The sequence below is a fragment of the Poecile atricapillus genome, chromosome 6, assembly GCF_030490865.1.
Source record: "Poecile atricapillus isolate bPoeAtr1 chromosome 6, bPoeAtr1.hap1, whole genome shotgun sequence".
In the NCBI taxonomy this organism is placed as follows: domain Eukaryota; kingdom Metazoa; phylum Chordata; class Aves; order Passeriformes; family Paridae; genus Poecile; species Poecile atricapillus.
Window position 1 is genome coordinate 24,466,004 of NC_081254.1, and position 21,764 is coordinate 24,487,767.

The window sequence follows — 21,764 nt, forward strand, 5'->3', positions numbered from 1 at the left end:
AATGGCACCAGACAGCCCCTGCCAGCACTTACGTGGTTTCTCCATCCCTTCTGTCCCTTGGGTGTCCTAGCCAGGGATGCCCCCATCCTATCACAGCCCCAGAGTGACCCAAGGATAGTGACTGGCAGGCAGCATCCAGCCTCTCCCACTCTGTAAATCAAGGTGTGAGAGCATGAAGAGGGCTGAGAACTGCCATGGTCTGGCCACCCTGGCCAGTGCAACAGAATGATGCTCCACAGCGGTTTCCATGGCAGCAGGAAAACAGTTCAAGCTCTGAAAGGTGTGGGCTGCAGAAGGACCCCCTTCTTTTTGTGCTCTAGAAACATAGTCTTGTGTCCTCTCCAGCCTCAGCCATTGTGCCTGTGCTCCTGCTTCTCTCAAAGGACATGGTGGTACCCTCCAGACTGCCACCCATGGGGACTGAGACCCATTGCATTTTAACACCCCCATGCTCCCCAGGAAAGGGCAGATGGTCCCACCTGAACTGGTCCCTGAGCTACCCCAGAATAGTACTGTAGGCTTTGGCTTGACCATGGCTCAGCTTCTCCTGGGCTAGAGTGGTCTGAGGTGTCCTGGGAGTCTCCCCAGACATGGAGATCCCACGCCCTAAAGGCTGGCTCTAGTTCTGTGTAGAGTGGCACTGGGCTCCCACTGCTCCCAGTTTTGGAACAGGGGATCAACTGTTGCTGCCTGGTCTGCCCCCAGCCCAGCATTGCCCCAGAAACAGTGCTGGTGGGAGCTGCAGTAGCCCATGGCTCTGCATCAGTGGTCCCAGTACCTCGGTCCAAAAACCCACTGACCGTGTCATGTACCCAGCGGGAGTGAATGCCGGGAGCCAGCCAGCCGCTCTCTGCTGATAGCTGGGATTGTTCTTGCTTCTGAAGTTTTGATCTAAAGCTGCCATGTCTGTGCCTCCCAGGGGACAGCAGAGCAAGCCGGGAGTTGCTGCCTGGCTTTCCTTGTCTGTTTATCTGCAGCTGCATCAGCTGGGGCCATGGGGAGGCACAAACTGAAAGGAGCAGTGCGGGAGAGAAAGGAGCTGTTGGCAGCCCCAGATCTGGAACTGATCTGAAGTGAGCTGTGCATCCAGCTCCTGCTTGCACAGCGTTGACTAGCTTGAGCCCTGGCCCTTGTGATGGGACAATAGCATGGGGCAACTTCAGCTCTCCTTGACCAGCTCTGTGAGCCCTGGAGCCTCTTCCCAGCCACCAGGGAGTCTGTCAACTCCTGTGACTCCCAGGGCTCTCAAGGAATTGAAAACTTGCTGGCTCAATATACTCATGGGGTGTCAGAGGGGGCAGGGATTTTGGCTGCTCCTCCCTGGCTCCTTGCCAGGGTTTGAGCAGGAGGAACATGGACAACCACACATGGTCCAGGGACAGGGAACCACCTTGTCCACAACCAAGGCTGTTGCATCCATGTCAGACCCCAGGCAGTCCCGGGGACCCTCTGGGACCACACATGGGTGCAGAAGGGTCCCTGGTTGTTCTGCTCTTGTTCTAAAGGGCTCAGACAACCCAAGGAGTTCAGAGAACTGCCACCTGGAATCCCACCAAGATGTAAGCAGACAGGAAATGAATGAACCACATTCTGGGGCTGAGCATTGCCTCAAGCACCTTGCTGCACCCTGGTCCCAGCGAGCTCAGGGCTGGCCCATGCTTGTGTGAGCATCCCTCTGATTTATTGCTGCAGAGCAAATGCTTACAGAGTGCTTTTGGCAGAGAAAAGCTCCGGGGAACAGCAAGGGGTGTGCAGGAACAGCAGGGGAATCGCCTGTCAGCTTCATTGAGCCAGGGGCATGCAGAGCACCCACAGTCCTGGGTCTGTCTCCCACGCCTGGCCAGGGAACATGCTCAGCCTGTGGGGAGGGGACTGCAGAGAGCTTGGGGCTGGGGTGGATTAGATCTGCTTTGCATTATTGCACAAAACACCTGGGGACTCAGCAGCTCGTGACAGTGCTGTATAATGCAGGGAAGCAGGCGGTGGTGCGGGCAGACATTGGTGCTGCCGGCGGCTGGCGGGCAGGGAAGTGGTACGGCCCCTAGGAGTGTGGGCTGGCTGTGGAGGGGGGAGCCAGGTTCTCTTGCTCCTTGTTCTGCACATCAACAATGAATAGGCACAGAAGGCAGTGCTTGTGCTGCAGGAATCAATACTGCTCCAGGAGCGGCCTGGGTGCTCCTCCCTGCACTCCCGTGGGAGCCATCCCCCAGCGTCTCTCCCACAGCTATCACTGTAGTCTCCTTCCCGCTAGTGTCTTGCTCTCCAGCGCTCTGAGCAGGACTGCACAGCAGCAGGCAATGACAGCACCAGGGCTGGGGGATTGCTAACCTGGATAGCCTGGCTCCTTTTGGAGGTGGGGGGATACAAAGGAGAGGCCTTTTGTGAGGGATCCAGGTTTTATATCGACTCGAGTTGGCCCCCATCCGTGCTGTCACAGCCCACTCTGTCGTGGCCCATTCTGCCACAGTCCCTAGAAGGTACCAGGGTGCCGTGGCTGGCTCCAGTAGGCGCAGATGCTGCCGGGAGGTGATTTCTGCCCAGCACTGTTCAGCGATGTTGCAACCTGAAGCAGTTCCCAATCTCACCCAGCACTGGCTGTGGCAGAGCTGCTGCATCCAGTGCCAGCCCTGCCCCATGGGAACGCCACTGCTTTTGATAAGCTTTAATTGATTCATCAGCTGGATCCACTTGGAGCTGATAAATTTTTCAGAAGCCCTGGCAGTGGAGGCTGAGCTGTGCAGGCTGGGCATTCCCCTGCCTCCCTGCAGCTGCATGGCTTCTCTGAAGCAGCTGGCTGCCCCAAGTGTGTCCTGCCAGCCCCAGCTGGCTGCAAGCAGCACCCCCTTCTCCCCAGCATCCCCCATCCCCCTCAGCCTGTTTGCTCTTTCCCAGCCAAGGACGCTGCCTGGGAGGGCTGCAGCACAGTCTGATGCCTCCACCCTGCCAATATCCCTTGGCCAGGGAGCCCAATCCCAGTGCTTCTGGGGAGACACATCATTGTCCTTGGTTGAGAAGAGCTAATGGTTCCTGGCTCCATCACAGCACCAGCCAAGTCCTTCCTCAGTCTTCCTGTCCCCTCTCCCGTCATGCAGTCATGGGACAGAGCAGTCCCCGGGTTGAGCACTGCTGCTGGTGCATCTCTATACCAGAAGTGGCTCTGGGATCCCGGGGGGACAAGTCCAGCTCGTCCCATAGGGCCACGTCTTGCAGGGGGGTGGTGGAAGGCTCTCACGCCCCCACCCTGTGTCGCAGCAGGTAGGAGGGAAAGCAGGGACAGGGACTGCGAGGCAGGAGGGAAGCACAGGCGGATCCGGTTACAGGCAGCACGGGGCAGAGAGATAGGCAGAGAACAGCAATGCAGCAAAAAGGGCTTTTAGTGATAATAAATAATTAACATTTCTAATGATGTCCCGGCGACAGGAAGAGTCCAAGCGGGGACCCGGGGCACTATGCACGGTGGCAGGAGAGGCTGGGGACCGTGCGAGGTCCAGGGAGGTTGTGCAAAGACAGGCGCTAGGCTGTGAGAGAGCTGCAGGCTTGGGGGCCCCAGGGCAGGGGCTGGGCACCCCTGGAGACCCTCTGGGTGAGCAGTGTCTGGGGTCCAGCATTCACACCCTGCTGCTGCCAAGGACGCAGGAAGCCTGTGAGGAAGAGGACTGGAAGACTAGATTAAACAAACTCGGGGATTAACCTGACTTCTGTGATGGTAATGCCTTCCCAGGGCTTGCCATGCCCAGCGAGCACCTGAGAGGGACTCCTGCTGGCAGGAGGAGGGGACTGGGGAAGGATGCTGGGAGGCAAAAGCTCACAGGGAGCTGCTGGCATGAGTGACAGTCGCCAGGTCACTGCCAGCCGCAACACAAAGAGACTCCCACGCTGAGACAGGGGACATGGGAACAGTGTGATGGTCTGGGGTGCAGGACCAAAGAGAGAGGAGGTCTGTGGGCAAGACAGGAGATCAGACACTGCGGGACAGTGACAGGGAGGGGACAGCAGGGAGAAGAGGAATCAAGCAAGCAGCCATCTGAGGATGGGTGTCCATCACTGTGAGCCACCACACAGTAGGCATGCAGACATGGGAGAGGCAAAAGCAATCCTAGGAGGAACCAGTAAGGCATTTCTGGCAGGACTGGGCACTTGCCTTCATGCCTGCATGGGCCCCAAGGGACTTGCCTGTGCTGGAATCAGCCTGGAAGAGGATCAGAGGTATCATGGAGCTACCAAGGAAGTATAGCCCGGGAGACCCGTGAAGGAAGGACAGCGAGGGGTGCCCAGCACAGCGCAGGCTGTGGGGAAACGGAGAGCTCACTATAAATACATCAGCAGGGTAAACGCCAGGGAGGAGGAGAGCTATATCAGCTAAAAGACAACATTAGCACAGGAGCAACTGTGGATAAATTATCTATGAATACATTTACAGTGGAAATTAGACCCTCGGAGCAGGGATGTCCCAGCACAGCCCCTCCAGAGAAAAAAACAGTGCCAGGCAAGTGCCAAGATCAGCTTGGCAGCTGAGGGATCCTGCAGCGTGTTGTGGTGGCAGCATGTGCCCTCTCCTTGTGTCAAAAAGCAGCAGGGGGATATGATGGGATGTATGCACATTGCTGCATGCATGTGTGAGTGCAGGTGTGTGTGTGTGTGAATGGCCTGCATGCACATTTGGGTGGCAGACTGACTGCTCACACAAGCAGATGGGGTGGCTGCACACAGAGTGTTGTGTGTGTGTGCATGTAGGTGCTTGCAAGTGTGCTGGCAGTGTGTGTGTGTGCTGTGCATCCGCCAGGCTGTGTGCAGGTGTCTGGCCCTGAAAATGCTCTAGAAAGGGGAATGACAGCTCCAGTGAAGTATCCTGGAAGTTAGTGCCTTCAGTCAGCATTCCTGTGCTCACCTGCACCCTGCTTGTATTGCACCATCTGGAATTTGCTGGAGAGGACATTTGCTGGATGAGTGTTCTATGAATCCAGCTGATCTTGGGTGGATTCCTGATCCTAAGTGTATTCCCATCCTGTTCCCAGCGCAGTACTGTCCCTGAAAGTGCCACGGAGATCATCTGGCACTGCCACCACACAGGCTTACTCTGCTTGGCACCCCTCTGCCCATTGCAATGAATTAAGGGGCAGACTGCTCCCCACATTCCTGCTGCCTTCTCCCAGGGAGAGCCTGGGTTGGCAAATGAACCACCAGGCAGAGGGTCACCAAGCATCAGGGCTGCTAGCTTTAAGAGGGTCCCCATTCCCTGGGAGCTGGGTCAGCATGGATGGGGCCCCAGGAGCAAGGGCCAGGGAAAACTGGGACATATTAGTCCTGGGGATGGGAAGGGGAGGTCCCAGATGTGCCAAGAGGTGGCTGGTACTCATGCTGGCCCCAGCTCAGCAGAAGAGCCTCTCCCACCTCTGTGCAGCCCTCAGTGGAGCGCAGCATCTCCCTTCCCCCCGCAGCGTGTCTGGCTGCTGCTCGCTCTAATTTCCTGTGCATTGTCCCCATCACCGTGCCACTATTCCCTGCACATCCCACCCCCCTCCGTGCAGCACACTGCCAGGCTCCCTATGCCCCAACGCCTGCGCCCTCCCTCACTGCTCCACAAATGTCTCTGCAAATGTTCTCATGCATCCCAGCTCATTTCACTGATGCTCTGTGCTTCCCTCTGCAGCCCCTTGTAGAGAGCTGTGTCCCACCCCAAGGTGTTTGCCCCGTAATGTCCCTAATGTGGGTGCAACCAGAGGGGTGGGATGGAGATGTCTAGGCCAGCACAGGGCCCAGGGACTGGAGCAAGGCCATTTGTTATGGCCACGACTGTTCTACCAAGGTGCCTGCTGCCTCTCTTCTCACCCAAAGAAATATCCTAGCCTGGCAAGGTGGCAGCATCCATGGGAAGGAGCTCCAAAAGCAGGTATCGGGGATACTTTGCAGCCCTATGAGTGGAAAACTACCCCGCTGGGTGCCAGTGGCAGGGGGCTGCAGCGTGCAGGGCCGTGTTGGCACGTGTGTCCTGCTGGCATACAGCATGCGTGTGCTCACGAGGTGCCGTGGGGTGAGCACATCCCTGCAGACACTGCACCTGCAGAGCCACACGTGCGCGCGGGGCACGGTGTGCCCAGCTGTGCCCATCATGCAAACACCGATGCACACGCACGGCTGTACGGCTGCACGTGCACGCTGCGCTGGCACACCCGCAGCCCTGCCTGCGTGTGCATGTGCTCACGGCCAGAGCCAAGCCCCGCTGTGCTGGCATGCTGGGTTTAGAGCCCCAGGGAGCCAGCGTGCCCAGTGCCATTCACAGTCTTGGCATGCTTGAGCTGGCTTCCTGCCGGCATGTGTGTTTTCTGTACCTGCCAGTCACAGAGAGGGCACTGGGAGCCAGCTTGCAGTTTGTACAAATAATTATCCGGGTGGTTACCAAACCTGGGATGAGCGAGCAACTCGGCAGCAGGGGGGCTCACCATGAGCGCACACGCGTTGATGCAAGGGTGCAGCCAGGCACTGGGGCTGTGGACACCGGCAGGCAGAGCACACCCGCAGCACTGGGGTGCACGGCGCCACACGAGCACAGCATTGCACATGTGCAGCGGTCACACTGACGTCCCGGGCTGGTGGGCTTACTTGGCATTATGGCTCACCATGGCGAATGCGGAGAGCAGGTGTTGTTCCTGCCCCATGGCAGTGCCCTATAGCAGCGTCCCTGTGCCTGGATACCAACATTCTGGCTGTAAGGACCCTGCAGCAGGCAGCCACACAGCAAGCCTGGTGCTCAGCCAGGCACCCTGCAAGAGGGAGTCATCAAAAATGAGATAAAGGGGTATTTGATGGCTGTATGGAAGCACCTTTGAGGGAAACAATCACTGACTGGAGAGCTCTCGAATCTAACAGTGAGAGAAGAACCAGGAGCAACAGGCAGAAGCTGTAGCCAGACATGTTCAATGAGAAATAAGGGCTTTAGCAGAGGAGGTGATTAGCCACTTGAAGCAGCCCCAGTGGCATGAGTTTCTGTAGCTCCTGCTGTCTTCCAGCATGTCTCTCCTGCTGTCTCTCACAGTGGCCACAGCCCCAGACTCTGTGCTAGGGCACCTGTGAATGTGCTACACCGTGGTGACCTGCTAGCCTTGTGCCCTGTCAGTGCTGTCCCAGTCCCTGCCACAGCCACTTCGTGCTTCCAGAGACACACAGAGGGCTCCGTGCCCAGCCCCTCAGGAAAACATGTTGGGAAAGGCAGGCTTGTCTAGATGCGATCCTGCCTCGCGCATCCACTGGATACAAGATTTTGGGCAGTGCCTTGCATGACCTGAGACGGGGCCTTTCTTGGAGTTCAGACTGGCTGCCAGACAGCCACTCCTGGGGTCCCTGCAGAGAGAGGTGGTGCCGTGCAGGATGATGACACTGGGAGATGCTGACCCCTTGGGGTGTGGCTGAATGTTAGATTCATAGAACAGTAGAATAGTTGGGAATGGAAGGGACTGTAAAGATCATCTAGTTCCAATCTCCCTGCCATGGGCAGGGATGCTGCCTACTAGATCAGGTCACCCAGGGCTCCATCCAGCCTAGCTTTGAATGCTTCAAGGGATGGGGCACCCAAAACTTCTCTGAGCAACCTGTTCCCATGTCTCACCGTTGTCACTGTGAATAATTTCCTTCTAACACCTAACCTAGATCTCCCCTCAGTTTAAAACTGTTCTCCCTTGAGCTTCCAAGGAAATACTGTTACACCGGGGGGGTGCCCAGCTCCTTTCTCTTTCCTCCTCCTGTGCCAGCCCCCCGCCGCCCCCAGGCCGGGGCAGGCTCCTGGCTCTGCTCGGTTCCTCACGCCAGCTGCCCTTGCAGGAGTTGAGGAGCCGTGCCCAGCCATGCCCCTACTGCCCCTCACCCAGCACCCCCGGAGTGACCGCAGCGAGCCGGGACACACTGCCCGCCGTGCCCACGCAGCTCCCTCAGCCGTGGTTCCTGCACGCCGGGATCCGGGACGCCCCTCTCCTCCAGCCGGTGCCCGGTGGCCGGGGCGATGCTCGCCGGTGCCCCCCCGCAGCACGGCGGGGCCGGACCTGGCGGCGGGCGGCCCCACCCCGCGCTCCCCATTGGCAGCCGCGCCCCCCGCCCCGCTCGCCGCCGCCCGTTCTTAAGGCGCCGCGCGGCCGGAGCGGCCCCGTCGGGAGCCGGGAGCGGTGCGGCCGCAGGCGGGAGGCGAGGCGAAGCTGCGGGATGCGCTCCCGCCGCCGTGGGGGTGCGGGGCGGCCCCCCTGGCCCGTGAGTAGCGGTGTGGTTTTGCCGCTCCGCGAAGTTTCCCGGGGACTCCGGAGCGGGGAGGGGCGGCTCTCAACTCCGGCACGGTCACCGGCCCGGGGAGAAGTTGGTGGAGGGCGGAGCGGGACCGCGGGCACGTAGCCTGTCCCCGTGGTGGGGAGGGGATGCGGGGTAGTGAGCCGGGAGGGAGCGGGAAGAAGGATGGGATGGGGATGGAAGGATGCTGGGCTGGGGAGGACCGTGCTCAAGAGGCTGTACGGCGATGGGGGGTGTGTGCTGGGACTAGGGAGCGCTGGCAGGGACAGCAGGACTGTGAGCAGCGAGGGACAGCCCCTCTTTGTAGCGGCGCTTGTGCTTGGTCGTGGCCAAGCCTATGGAGGAGCAGGGGTCAGTGGGCAGAGGGGTCCAGCCGTGTACCTGCCTGTGTGGGAAGGGGCTGGCTGTGTGCTGGTGGGCCTGAGCCCCCCAAGAACCTGGTGTCCCTTTGGGGTGAGCTCAGAGGCTAAGGTGACTGCTCATCTCCACACTGCATTGGCTCCTGCTGGCTGAGCCCCAGCCTGCGAGGTCCAGCTGAGGAGTCCTGCATAGGAGGGCCAGGCTCGCAGCAGCAAGCAGACGTCGCAGCAGGACCCAGGCTCATGGGCTTTGGCTGGAGCAGAGGCACTGCAGGGTCTGGGCTGCTTGGGACTGAGGAGCTGTGGAGGGGCACTGCTGGTAATCTGGGCAGCCCAGCTGCTGTAGAAGAGGGGTCTGCTGGGTCTGCGGGACATCTCCTGCCTGTCCTCTGCCCTGGCAGGTACAGCTGTGACAGCCTGGGACTGCTAGGAATGAGAACATGATGTTACTGAGGCACGTGAAGCATGGTGGCATGAGGTGCTGTGATGTCACCATGTTGTCACTGCTTTGGGGTGCATTTGGGGTGCAGTGAGGCCCTTGCTGCATGATGTCAAGAAATGTCGTAGAGGTGCTGGAGGTGACTGTGGCCCAAAACGGGATGTTGCTGCAGTGGTGGAGCATGACATCACTGGGGCGCATGGTGTGGAGGGCAGACAATGTCACGGTGACATGCGGGATGGGGTGGTCACACAAGGACCTAACACCCACCTTACCCATGATGTAGACTAGGGGCTGGGGATGTCCGTGTGTGTACAATGAGGAGATCTGGGGACAGCATCTCCCCGCTTGTGATGTGAATTCTGGGGCATAATCGCTTGCCTGTGCCACAACTCCCTTTCCAGTCCCATTGCACCCTTCCCAGGCATTGTCAGTCATAGCAATGCACGGGCTCAGATGAATCTTACATCTCTGCCATGGGGCCAGCACCCTCCCCCTGGGCTGCCTGGCTGTACCCTGCATGGGTGCCTGTGGCATCCTCCCAGTGCCTCTGTCCCTGCTTGACACTTTGGCTTCGTGTCATTAACCATTCTGAGGAAGCACCCTGGGGTGACCTTGCCACCCAGAGGTGCCACAACACAAGCCAGGACGTGACTCTGCTGGAACAAGATAGACTGAGGTCTGCCCTGCACACAGGCAGAACCCCATAGCCTCAAACCTCAGGTGAAGCTTCATGCTGGGACTGTGGTTCTATCAAAAGCATGCTGGGAATGATGAGGCCCCTCTGTATCTGACATGCAGAGCCTGAGTCTCCCTCCTTTCCCCTTCCCAAAATGGCCTGGCTCTGGGCTGGACATCCCTTCCCCATGGCACCAAGCACCGGATTCATTGGGAAAAGCCTTTTGTCTCCAATCAGGAACATTGTTTTCTACTGGAAAAACTCCATCCAGCTTGGAGGGATTTCAGCTGCAGCTGGATGGGGGGGGGGGGGCACCTGGGTAACAGTCCAGGCTCTAGGGAATGGGAGCTGGAGTGGGGAAAGATGGGGAGCCCTGCCAATGGCCTGGGGACAGCCACCCATCATCTGGCTGTGGCTGAGTGTGAGGCAGCACTGCTCTGCAGGGCCAGGGGCTTATGTGCCAGCCCTGCACCCATATGTCCACAATATCAGTAGCTCTCCCCCATGCTCATTTTAGTAAGCCTGGAGTGGGGCTGTGGCTAAGGCTCCCCCTCCTTCACTGTCTGGCACTGCAGAGTCACCCCAAGGGACTTTTCCATCCCTGAACAGCCCAATAAACCCTGTCCCCATAACATGTATCTTGAATGGGACCCCTGCACCAGAGAAGGAGCCAGGCTCCAGCCTCAAGAGATGCTCCAGACAATATGGCAGGGTAACAGGCAGAGGAAGAGAATAGGAACAGCACAGGGTAGAGCTGGGGACACACACTCATCTGCCCTTGAAGCTGTCCCAAGGGTACAGATGGGGCTGGAGAGGAAAGGGGAGCAGACTGGTGCAATGGAATACAGGGCTCTGGGGGTTGTGAGCAGTAGGGTTAAGATTTCCTCTGCAGCTGAAGACCAGCCCCTTCCTGCCCAGCCATGTGGGCCTGGAAGCTATTTAGTTAAGGTAGGGGAATCCTGCCCCCCCACCCCCCCCAGAGAGCCTTGGGACCATTCCCATCCCCAGGGGAGGCAGCAGCAGCCTGTTCTCCACAACCCAGTGGGTCTGCCAGGGTGTAAATTTTGGGCACCTTCCCCTCTCCAAGCTGTGCACATGTGGTACCACACAGCTGCCACAGCTTCCTTGGCTTGCTGTTGGAGTCCACCAGCATGGGGATCAGCTGGCAGTGGGGTCACTTGCTCCAGTACAGGGGGACTGTTCCTGCCTGGGGAGGGCAGTCCTGCCCAGGGAGGTGGCACAGTCACGTGAAGCACTGTCCTCTTGCAGGCCAGGTTCCCCAACCACCCCTCCAGTTTGCAAGAGCAGATCAGGCTGCTTTCCTCCCAGCTGGAGCGCAGGCATGTGGGATCATGCCCATAGTTCACACAGCTCCTTTCTGGGCTATTCCCCTCTGGAGGCGACTGCCTGGCCTGGGATGAAGGGTTGCCCTCCTGAGTACCATGTTGTTCATCACCTGTGCTACAGCCAGGTTAGAGCCAGCTCCAAAATCTCTGCAGCCTTGCCAGCAGTGCTGGCAGACGCTGTTCTCCGCAGTCCAGGTTAAATGAGCCTCTCCTCCCAGTCTCCTGTTCCTCCCAGCATCTCCTCATGGCTGCATCCCTGTGCAGAAGTCTTCCCTGGCCAGGCTGGAAGGAGCACACCTTGCAGAGACCCTGGGAGGAACGGTTCCAGCAGGATGGGGAAACTGAGGCACATGGGAGTAACTTGATAAAATATCCCTGTGTTCTCCCTGTGAAGTTCCCCAGCTGTGGAAGACCAGTGGGACAGAAGACAAATACCTCAGACCAGTGAATGTCTTCTTCCTCTGACCCTGCCAAGGGAGAAGGGATTGACATTTTGACTTACCAGGACCCTGGATGCCAGTGGTGCCTTAGGGCAGAACAAGCTGGGCCTGAGCCCAGCTTTGTCAGCACCCCACAGTCCTCCTGCTGCCTCCCCAGTCCCTCTACTACAATGGGCTCCCAAGGTTGGGCTGCTGCTCAGCCCCAGCTCACTGGAGTATGATCTTGTCCCAAGGGTGAGCAGCACCCAGGACAGTCTATGCCTGGGGACGCCAGAGTGACAGTGCCCAAGGGCCAAGGGACAGGTGGTGTGGTGCAGGCTGGGGTGCTGTGGCAAGAGCTGAAAGGGGAGTGTCTCCCATGCAAGGACAGTGGGGCTGCTTGGGCATCATGGAGCAGAGTCTCCTCCTGCAGCTGATGGGCTGTAGGTCTCTCCCAGGTGTCCAGGATGCTGGCGTTGTGCCTGCTGTCCCTGGCCTGGCTCAGCGAGGGCTCCCAGCGCAGCGAGCCCATGTTTGCAGCCGTCACCCACCGCCTTCTCCCGCCCGACTACGACAGCAATCCCACACAGCTCAACTATGGCGTGGCTGTCACCGACCTGGATGCTGATGGTGACTTCGAGATTGTGGTGGCAGGGTGAGTGGTGCACCTAATGCCTTAGTGACAGCAGGACTTGTGGCCCTGCAGGGATAGGAATTCCTACCTCCTCTGTGGTCTTGCGGCCGGCTGGGGGGATTGTGCACAAAGGTGGGTGGGTTGGGGTCTGCATGCACCCACCAGTGGATGTGTGCGTGTGTATGTGTGCACCCACACAGGGTGTTGATGCCAGCTGAGTGCCTGTGTGGGACCATGTGAGTGCCCCCATCGGTCTCTTCTCTGTGGGGTTGCGGTGGCTGCCCAGCAGCCAGGGTCCACCCTGCAGTGCACAGCCAGCGTGTCCCCAAGCCGTCTCAGCTCTGCTGACAGGACTCAGCTCTCTCTGGAGATTCAGTTAATTGGCTGGAGGTTTTTTATAGTCCTTTATTGGAGTGACGGCTGGGAAGGGCTGGCAGGAGCCCTGGGAAGGACGGAGCCGTGTGCTGTGCTGCCAGTGCCCAAGTGGGGCTGGACACAGATCAGCTGCTGCCAGCAGGTCCAACCCTGGTCAGGAAAAGCTGTGTGTGTTGGCACTGCTGTGAGCTGCTACTGCATGGTATCTCTGTACACACCACCATCCTCACTCCCTAAAGAGTCTTGCACACACAGGTGTGCCCACCTGGAGAGTGTTCTTTACCCTCACAGATCCCATCTAGCTGGATGGGGGCCATAAGGTGGCCAGCAGTCTGGCCCTGCTGCTGCTCTGAACATCACCGAGGCAGGAAAACATGGGCGGCACTGGAAACCCTGGAGGGGTCTGGGCCACCACTCCCAGCTGTGCTGAGTCAAGAAGGCAGCTGGGGTTTTGTAAGCAGTCGTGGTGCCCGTTGTATAACTTGTTTACTGGTACGTTGGGCAGGAGCGGGCGAGGAGCCAGTGGGACGCACTGAGAGGATTTGCCTTGTATGCCAATTTCCTTGCCCTGGGAAAGCTCTGCAAGCAGGGACCTGCACCCCATCCTGTATTGCTCTCTGCCTGGCCCCCACTGCTTCCCTGGTGTTGCCAGACATGGGATGCCTGACAGGGTCTTTGGCCTCCATGGACTCTGCAGTGCCCATCATTGGGAAAATCCAGTATCACACCCAATGTCCCCCCAGGGATGAGACAGTGGGGTTTTCATCCCATCACCAAGCCTTGGGAAGCCACTACCCCTGCTTACACTCGCAGGTACAATGGCCCCAACCTGGTGCTCAAGTATGACAAGGCACGGGGTCGGCTGGTGAACGTGGCAGAGGATGAGCGGGGCTCCCCGTACTATGCACTGCGGGACCGGCAGGGCAACGCCATCGGTGTGACAGCCTGTGACATCGACGGCGATGGCCGCGAGGAGATCTACTTCCTAAACACCAACAACGCCTTCTCTGGTGAGCCTTGCCAGCAGCCGAGCCCCAGGCACGGGGGGAGCCCCCGGCATGGCTGCCCGCGACCTTCGGCGTGTGAGGGATGTGTGCGGGCTGGAGTTAATTTCTCAGTTGAGTGGCTCCATTGATTGATGGCAGCACAGGTGGGACACTGAGCCCAGCCAGCCGAGTCAGCACTTCCAGCTGCCCATCGCCCTTTTCGTGGCACTCCAAGTGGGACAGAAGATTCCCTTCCACCCCCTCGATTGTCCTGCCCCAGGGACCCTGCTGTGCCCTGCAGCAGTTGTGCCCTTTGGTCTCATGGCTTTCCTGTGCCTGCTGCACCAAGTCAAGTCTAATCCTGCCCTTCTAGTGCTGTCCCTGCTCCTGGCATGCCTGTCACGGGAACAAGACTTACATTCTCCAAGGTGGCACTGGGAATCCCTAGAGCTCCCTGGCTTGGTGCTCCAGCCCAGCTCTGCCATGTGTCCCTGACCTCCAGGCAGCAGATCTGTCTTCCCAGTGCTCCTAATTACCCGGGCTGGCAGTGGCTGCTGGCACACCTGTCCCTAAATCAGGCTCTGCCATTGGCGCTGTCACAAGCGGTGTAGCTCGCTGACTGTGCCTGCCACTGGATCAATTTCTTTTTTAATATATTTTTTTTTTTGTACCTTCCTGGGGATGATCTACAGGACTGTGCCCCATTGGGACATATTTTAGTTTAATGAGTTGATTCTTCTGTGTGTCTCCCAGTGGCCCTTAAGGGTCATGGGGCTCTTGCAGCAGCCCAGCCCTATGGCACCAGAGGGCTGCAGGGACAGCAGATATTTGGGATGCTCTGGAAAAAGAGTACATTTTCCACAACCTCCCTTGCTGCAAAGCTCCCTGTCCTCAAGAGGAGGCAGGGTGCTGAAGCCCACTGCCCTGTGTCCCCTTCCCCAGGCATGGCCACCTACACAGACAAGCTCTTCAAGCTCCGCAATGGGCGCTGGGAGGACATCCTGAGTGACGAGGTGAACCGGGACGTGGCCAGCCGCTTTGCTGGGCGTTCTGTTGCCTGCGTGGACCGGACGGTGAGCAGGCAGGGTTCTGCAGACAGGGGCATCTCTGCCCGACTTCCCACTCCCAGTGCCCCTCAGTGGAATCCTGAGGGCCAGCTCCCTTTACTGTCCCATCCCATCCCCTGCTTGGGCCAAGGGTGCCCCCCAGCTGCCCGGTGACTGCCAACCCGCCTAGCTGTAGGGACTGTGGATGCCTGTCCACACGGTTGCCACCAGCTGATAAACGTGCCTGTCGAGGTGATTTATGTTCCTGTCACCTGCTCTTTCTTTGTCCTCCTCCTCCAGCGGTTTATTTCCAAATGATTATCGCTAAATCAGGGTGCAGCTACTGCACGGGACAAAGGAGGCGGTGGAAATCGGGAGGACTTGGCACACCGGGGATGCTGGGAGGGGGGATAACGTGCCACGTGCCAGCGCTGTGACCAGAGAGCGCCTGGAGGCAACAGGTCACATCCCTACCCTGGAATGCTTTTTGCCATGGGTTTTGCAGAGCTCTTGCTCAGCACACAGAAGCAGTGCCTGCTCCCACGGAGCAATAAGAGCATTCACAGCAGGCATCCTCTGTGGTCCCCGTGGCGATGAGTTGTGGGTGGGTGGGTGCTGAGGCGGTGCTGCCGGCTGCAGGGCTCCGGCAGGTACTCCATCTACATCGCCAACTATGCCAGCGGCAACGTGGGCCCCCATGCCCTGATTGAGATGGATGTGGCTGCCAGTGACCCTGCCCGCGGTGTCGTGGTGCTGGTGGATGTGGCCGCCCAGGCTGGCGTCAGCAAGTACACAGGTACACCCGGCTTCTGTGGCCCTGCGGAGGGGACTCGCGGCAGGGCATGGCGAGCCCGATGTGGCGGGGCAGTGCAGCCGGAGGTCCGTGCCACGCTTTGGGCTGCCTCACTGCCCCATCTAGTGGCAGCCCCACGGCCCTTGGAAGGGACCAGGAGCATGGGACGCACGCCTGGCAGGACCCCTGTGTCCACCATCACTGGGGCTAATCCCCCCAGAGCTCGCAGCACCTATAGGGCAGGCAGCGGGGTTTGGGAACGTGGGCGTTCGGGGGGAACAAGCCCGCCTGCGCCGCATGCTGGCCCACCACCGTGGGGACTGCTGCGTGCCCCAGCGGTAAATTGTCACTAATTAGGAGTGTTGTCACCATGGCGATGGCAGTGATTAGGGTTGGGAGTGACACAAGCGGCTGCCAGGCCCAATTAGCTCCTGATGAGAGGGGTTGGGGGTGGTAAGAATGGGACACAGGGAATGAGGGGGGGTACTGGAGAGCACCGTGTGGGCAACACTGAGGGAACATGGGGAGCACTAACTCCGGTGGGGCAGCTGTCCCTCACCCGGGGCTACTGTCCCCAGGAGGCCGTGGGGTGGCCGTGGGCCCCATCCTGAGTGACAGTGCCTCTGACATATTCTGCGGTAATGAGAACAGCCCAAACTTCCTCTTCCACAACCGGGGGGACGGGACGTACAGGGATGTGGCAGCTGCTGTGGGTGAGTAAGGGAAGCTGGGGGGACCACACAGATGCTGGGGACCTCGGGGCAGGGGTGGCTCTGCCTGTCCCTGCCCGCACTGGATGAGTGTGGGGGGCAGGGGACAGCCCTAGGGACCCAGAGCCCCCATTGACCACTGTGCAGTGGCTGAGAAGCATCGGGGCATCCATCAGCGCACGTGGAGCTGCGCTTGGAGGAGCTGTCTGGGGACGATGGAGCACATCCTCGGATGTGTGCTGGGGACAAGGAGGCAGGAGGGGGTTCCCGTCTCCCCCTGTCCCCTTGCGGTTCCCCAGGGCTGGATGACCCCTACCAGCACGGACGCGGTGTGGCGCTGGCTGACTTCAACCGCGACGGCCGGGTGGACATCGTCTATGGCAACTGGAACGGGCCTCACCGCCTCTACCTGCAAAGTGGAGCTCCTGGGCGTGTCCGATTCCGGGTGAGGGCTGGGAGTCCCCACGCTGCTGCCTCTGCCACTGAGCCACCTCGGCCAGGGGCGCTGGCTTCGCTCTGAATTGTCTTTGAGCCCCACTTGGCAGCGAGGAGAGGACCCGAGGCACCAAAGCAGCACCCAGTGTCCTGCTTCCTGTGCCTATTGTCAGGCTGTGCCCATGCAGGACATCGCCACCCCCAAGTTCTCCATGCCGTCCCCCGTTCGCACCGTCATCGCAGCCGACTTCGACAATGACCAGGAGCTGGAGGTTTTCTTCAACAACATCGCTTACCGCGGCTCCTCCGCCAACCGCCTCTTCCGGTAGGAGCCCCATGGGGGCCAGAGCCTGCACCCTGCTCTGCGACTCCAGCGGCCTCACAGCACAGCCAGGCTCACAGGGCTCCTCTCCAGCAGTGCCACGGCTTGGGCTCAGCTCATAAGAGGCATCGTGACTGAGCCCTTCCTGGCATCATTACCAGTCACTGTGATCGTGCCTGCAGCAGCCCCTGGGGTCCCCAGCACTGCTGATTAGTAGCTTTGTGGAAGCTTGTTCTTGGCTCCTGTTAATTGTGGGGGTCAATTCTTCATTACTTCTGTGTAGCACCTCCTTGCCTGGTGTGTAGGGCAGTGGGTACTGGTTGTCTACTCAATGCTTGCACCCGTAGGTGGGTAGAGGGCTAGGGTTTTGCAAGGAGCCCTTTGGAGACATCTCCAGGTTCCAGAGGGATGCAACAGATGGTATTGCTACTCTGCAGTTCAGACCCAGAAGCTCTCATGAAATTCCTTTTGCCCCTACATGGAGTGAAGACATGCCAACATGCAAGGGGACAGTCACATCCCCCATCCACACCCTATAGCACCAGAGCTGTCACCCCTACCATGACTCTGCAGGAGGGGACAGACGTATGCAGGAAGGTTCTGAGGACTGCAGGAGCTGGCATTAATGCTCTGTATGTGTCCTTGGCAGGCTCATCCGCAGAGAACACTCAGACCCCATTGTGGAAGAGCTGAATCCAGGGGATGCATTGGAGCCAGAGGGACGGGGCACAGGTGCGTCCACCCTGTCCTGGCACAGCACTGCTTGGCACCTTCTGTGCCGGAGGATGCCACGTGCCTGACTGTGTTATCTACCTACTCCCCACCACCAGGAATGGCCCCATGTTTTCTCCCTCCACCCATGTCTAGCCAACAGTGCCATTTCCAGTACCCCAGAGGCACTCTTGAAGGGCCCCTTCCTGGGTGTCTACTGCTCAAAGCCAACCCCTCTGCATTTGGGAGGAGGTCAGGCAGCTCCCTGTGACTCAGAGCCCTCCAGGCACTGCCTGTTCCTTCCACTGCCCAGGGTGCTGACACACCTGAATACAGGATGCCAACCACACTCCTGCACTCGAGTCACCCCATCTTCCCTTTTGTCCCTGTGTGGCCAGGAGCACTGCCGTAGCCAGTGGAAGGCCATAGCAGCAGCAAGGTCTAGTGCTGGGAGACATGGGGCCAGGCCTCAGGCACAACATGATTCTGTCCTTGTAGGAGGTGCAGTGACAGATTTTGATGGCGATGGGATGCTGGACCTCATCCTATCCCATGGTGAGTCCATGGCACAGCCAATCTCCATCTTCAAGGGCACTCAGGTGAGTCAAGCAGGGACTCCTCATGTTGTACCCATCCCTCCTGTCCCTCCCAGCTCAGTCTCTCTGCTCCCTCCTCCTCCTTTGCAGGGCACCAGCAACAACTGGCTGCGTGTCATCCCCCGTACCCGCTTCGGGGCCTTTGCGCGGGGGGCCAAAGTGGTGCTGTTCACCCGGCGCAGCGGGGCCCACCTGCGCATCATTGACGGGGGCTCCGGCTATCTCTGCGAGATGGAGCCTGTGGCGCACTTCGGACTGGGTGAGCTAGGGGGTCGAGGGGCTGCCTCCACCCCCAGCCTTCCCTGGCACTTCCCAGGGCAGAGGCCATGTCTGCTGCCCCGGTGTCCTGCAGCACAGTAATGGTCCATGCCTGTCACCTAGGTATGGTGGGCTCCGTGCGAGGCTGTGGACAGGGTGCCCAGCCACTGCAGCTGTGCTGCAAGGGGCAGCTGCCCCCTTCCCCATCCCCTGCCTGCTGCTTTGCCCAGGGGGTAGGGCTTTCTCTTCTCTTTAACTGTCCCCTGGTGTGGCATGTCCAGCAGCCAAGCCTGCAGGGGTGTCCCTGCCTACCTCAAGGTCATCCTATTCTCCCCACGTACGCCCCTCAGAGTACATCTGTGTGCACGGGGTGTCCATGAGCACCTGGAGCTGGGCTCAGGGAGCAAGGGAAGACTTTTTCCCTCCCATCCCTACCACCCCGATGGCCTCCTTTCAGCCCCTGCCCACCCTGGAGACCCTCCCTTTGATGGGCTGCCCGCCTGCAGGGCGTGATGAAGCCAGCAGCCTGGAGGTGACCTGGCCAGATGGCCGTGTGGTGTCACGAGCTGTGGCGAGCAGTGAGACCAACTCTGTCCTGGAGATCCCCTACCCTCTGGATGTGGAGGAGCCACTCATGCCTGCCCCGCTGGAGGTGAGGGCCAGGTGTGGGTGTGAGACTTTGGGGACAGAAACAAGGGGCTGGGCTCTGCTGGCTCAGTGGCTGCCCAGGGCTGATTCTTCCCCATCCCAGCAGTCTCTGCTTCTTCCCAAATGCAGTGCGGGCAGGGATTCTCCCAGCACGAGAATGGACGCTGTGTAGGTGAGTGGCTGCTGGAAGCACAGGTGTGCCTGTACCCAGGATGCTGTAGCATAGCCCCATGGGGGACACTCTGAGACTGGGAGGTGGCTGCCTGCCACATGGCTCAGTGCCAGGTTCAGCTGCTTGCCTGGCACATGGCCTGGCAATGGGACAGCAGTGCAGCTCCAGGGGAGCACCGTGGTGTCACAGGGAGCAGTGAGAGCACTGTGCTGGGGCAGGAGGCGTGGCTGACACGTGGCAGGCTTTGTGCTGTAGCCATGAGTGATGGAGGGGCAGCAGAGATGCAGCAGGGCAGCTGTGGCCATGCTGTGAGCCTCCTGGGCAGAGGTATGGCTTATGCATGGCTACCACCGGGGTGACCATCCTGCGTACCAGGGGAGCTGGAGGGGCGGGCAGCCCCAAGCTCTCTGCCCACATGTCTCACACTAAGGACCCTCTTGTAGACACAAATGAGTGCACTGAGTTCCCCTTCATCTGTCCCCGCGACAAGCCCCTCTGCATCAACACCTATGGCGGGTACCGCTGTCGCAGCAACAAGCGCTGCAGCCGGGGCTTTGAGCCAAACGAGGATGGCACAGCTTGCGTGGGTAAGTGATTGCTGGGACACCCTGACCCCATGCCAGCTGGCATCAGCCCCAAAACACCATCTTGGCATGCTGTTGCACCCCCGACAAAGGCCAGGCCACAGCCTGCAACCTGTCAGATGGCAGCCCAGCCACATCCACCTTGGTTCCATGTGTGTTTGTCTGTGCCTCCCACTGAGCTGCCACTGATGGCCCTTCTCTTTCTCTTTTTCTCTCTTGTTTCTTCTCTCCTTCTCTGTGCAGCTCAAGTGGCCTTTTTTGGGGGATATCCCTCTGCTGGGAGCTGGCCTGGGCTCCCTCACAGTGCCCTCCTCCCTCTAGTCCTCGGACTCTGCCTTTGTCTCTATGCACTTTAACCCCTGCCCATAACATGCCAGAGCAGCCTTGGTGGAAGGATGGGCTGGCCTCTGCCTGTCTCTCTTTTTCTGTCCACATCGAGCCACCCTGGAAGTGCCAGCTGGGACATACTGGGCTGATCTGCAGTGGGACCGGCACAGACCTGGCTGTCCTGTGCACCATCTCTGGGAAAGCAGCCCTGGGGCAGCCTGGCAGTGCCCCTTCCCCTGCACACCCCACTGCCCCAGTGCTATTCCTGCCATGCTGGCACCTCCCTGGTGGTCACTTGCTCCGTCGCCTCGATACCGTACAGTGTGCCTGCTGGTTTGGCCTGCGACGTGTGTGCTTTGCCTGCCCCCTCCTCGGTGACGGGAACCACCTCCCCAGCCCTGGCAGAGGAGGGTCTTCCCAGCCCTGCAGGGACAGGATCCTCCTGGTCTGTTTTTTAACATATTGACCCTACTGTTTGGAGTCTGACCCTGCTTAGTCCCAACAGTCTTCCAGCCCCTCTCCCAGAGAACCCCTAATAAACTATATCCCATCTATTAACCTGGTCTGCTGAGCTCTGCATGCCAGGGCTGTGCTTGTTCTTCTGCCCACCCCACCCTGGGGCTGCACAGGGAGGGAGCCCAGGAGGGGGAACATCCCCAGCGATTCCCTCCCCAGGGCTGGGATCTGGCTGCAGGGTGATGGTGCCCCTGGCCCAGCTCTGCACTCAGACTACAGCAAAATGTGCAGCTCTGAAGGGGCTGGGGTACAGCAAGCTGCACTGCCTGCACCCCAACAACAGGGCTGTACTGCTTTTCCCCCTGAATGCTATAACCCCACGCTGCTCTCTTTACCCCCATCAGACATCAACGAGTGTGCTCAGGGCTTGCACAACTGCAGCCAGCTCTGCATCAACACCCCTGGGGCACACACCTGCCTCTGCCACCCAGGCTTCCGTCCCCTTGATCTGGCTGCCAGCCGGTGCCTGGGTGAGTACCTGCAGTGCCCGGCCACCTGCTGCTGCCAGGCTGCCCTGGCAGGAGAGATGATCGGGGTGCTCAGTTGTGCTCACAGCCCTAGTGCTGGGGGGCAGAAGGGACAGACTGTGGCTGTGCAGGAGTTGGTGGCGTAAGGACATCTGCCACCCAGCAGCCTTGGCACCAAGCAGCGGCAGGAGCACCTGCCTTTGTGTCCCAATTCACCCAGCCCTCGTGCTGCCACCCTCATGCCCCCTCCATCCCTTGCCCTGCCCATGCCAGACGCACTCTGTATCCTTGGCATAGCTCTGACCTTTTCTCCTTCTTTCTCAGACATAGATGAGTGTCAGGCACAGCCTGGCCCCTGTGACCATATCTGCCACAACAGCCATGGCTCCTTTCACTGCCACTGTCACCACGGCTTCTCCCTGGGTGCTGGTGGACGCTGCCAGCACAATTAGCCTGCTCTGGCACAGCTAGGTGCTCCCTGCTACCCCCCAGCACTGTGCCAGCTGCGCCCAGTACCAACTGAATAAACCCTTTCCTGCACTGTATTCCTTGTGTGTTCCTGTCCCAGGGCCCCATGACTGCTGCACAGATCTGTCCCTACTCCCCTAGACTGCCCCCTCCTCCCCATCCCCTCCCTTTCCCCATGCTCACCCTCGTGAGACTCTGTGCAGTGT

The 21,764-nt window shown here is 59.5% G+C and overlaps 1 protein-coding gene across 4 annotated transcripts; it reads left to right on the top strand.

The window, feature by feature from the left end:
- Nucleotides 1-8,098: 8,098 nt before the first annotated feature.
- On the top strand, nt 8,099-21,635 carry CRTAC1 (cartilage acidic protein 1). 4 transcript variants are annotated; one of them, XR_009277866.1, is made up of 16 exons: nt 8,099-8,235; nt 11,969-12,165; nt 13,333-13,529; nt 14,448-14,578; nt 15,191-15,347; nt 15,923-16,057; nt 16,354-16,499; nt 16,678-16,814; nt 17,461-17,543; nt 18,021-18,121; nt 18,209-18,377; nt 18,883-19,028; nt 19,154-19,196; nt 19,640-19,783; nt 20,024-21,093; nt 21,415-21,436. XR_009277866.1 is itself a non-coding variant. In XM_058841581.1 (16 exons), the coding sequence occupies exons 1-16, from the start codon at nt 8,191-8,193 to the stop codon at nt 21,540-21,542; spliced, it is 2,085 nt and encodes a 694-aa protein (XP_058697564.1). In that variant the 5' UTR covers nt 8,099-8,190; the 3' UTR covers nt 21,543-21,635. The 4 variants fall into 4 exon arrangements, 3 of the variants coding, with proteins under 3 accessions (XP_058697564.1, XP_058697567.1, XP_058697565.1); XM_058841581.1 differs by having other exon boundaries at nt 20,968-21,093; nt 21,415-21,635; XM_058841582.1 differs by having other exon boundaries at nt 8,121-8,235; nt 11,958-12,165; nt 20,968-21,093; nt 21,415-21,635.
- The last annotated feature ends 129 nt before the right edge of the window (nt 21,636-21,764 follow it).

What these genes read in the sequence shown, in the direction of transcription:
- CRTAC1 (XM_058841581.1), top strand. Translation starts at nt 8,191, where the DNA reads ATGCGCTCCCGCCGCCGTGGGGGTGCGGGGCGGCCCCCCTGGCCC. An exon ending in CGGGGCGGCCCCCCTGGCCC is followed by an intron (nt 8,236 to 11,968) that starts GTGAGTAGCGGT and finishes GGTCTCTCCCAG; the next exon opens with GTGTCCAGGATGCTGGCGTT. An exon ending in TCATGCCTGCCCCGCTGGAG is followed by an intron (nt 19,029 to 19,153) that starts GTGAGGGCCAGG and finishes TCCCAAATGCAG; the next exon opens with TGCGGGCAGGGATTCTCCCA.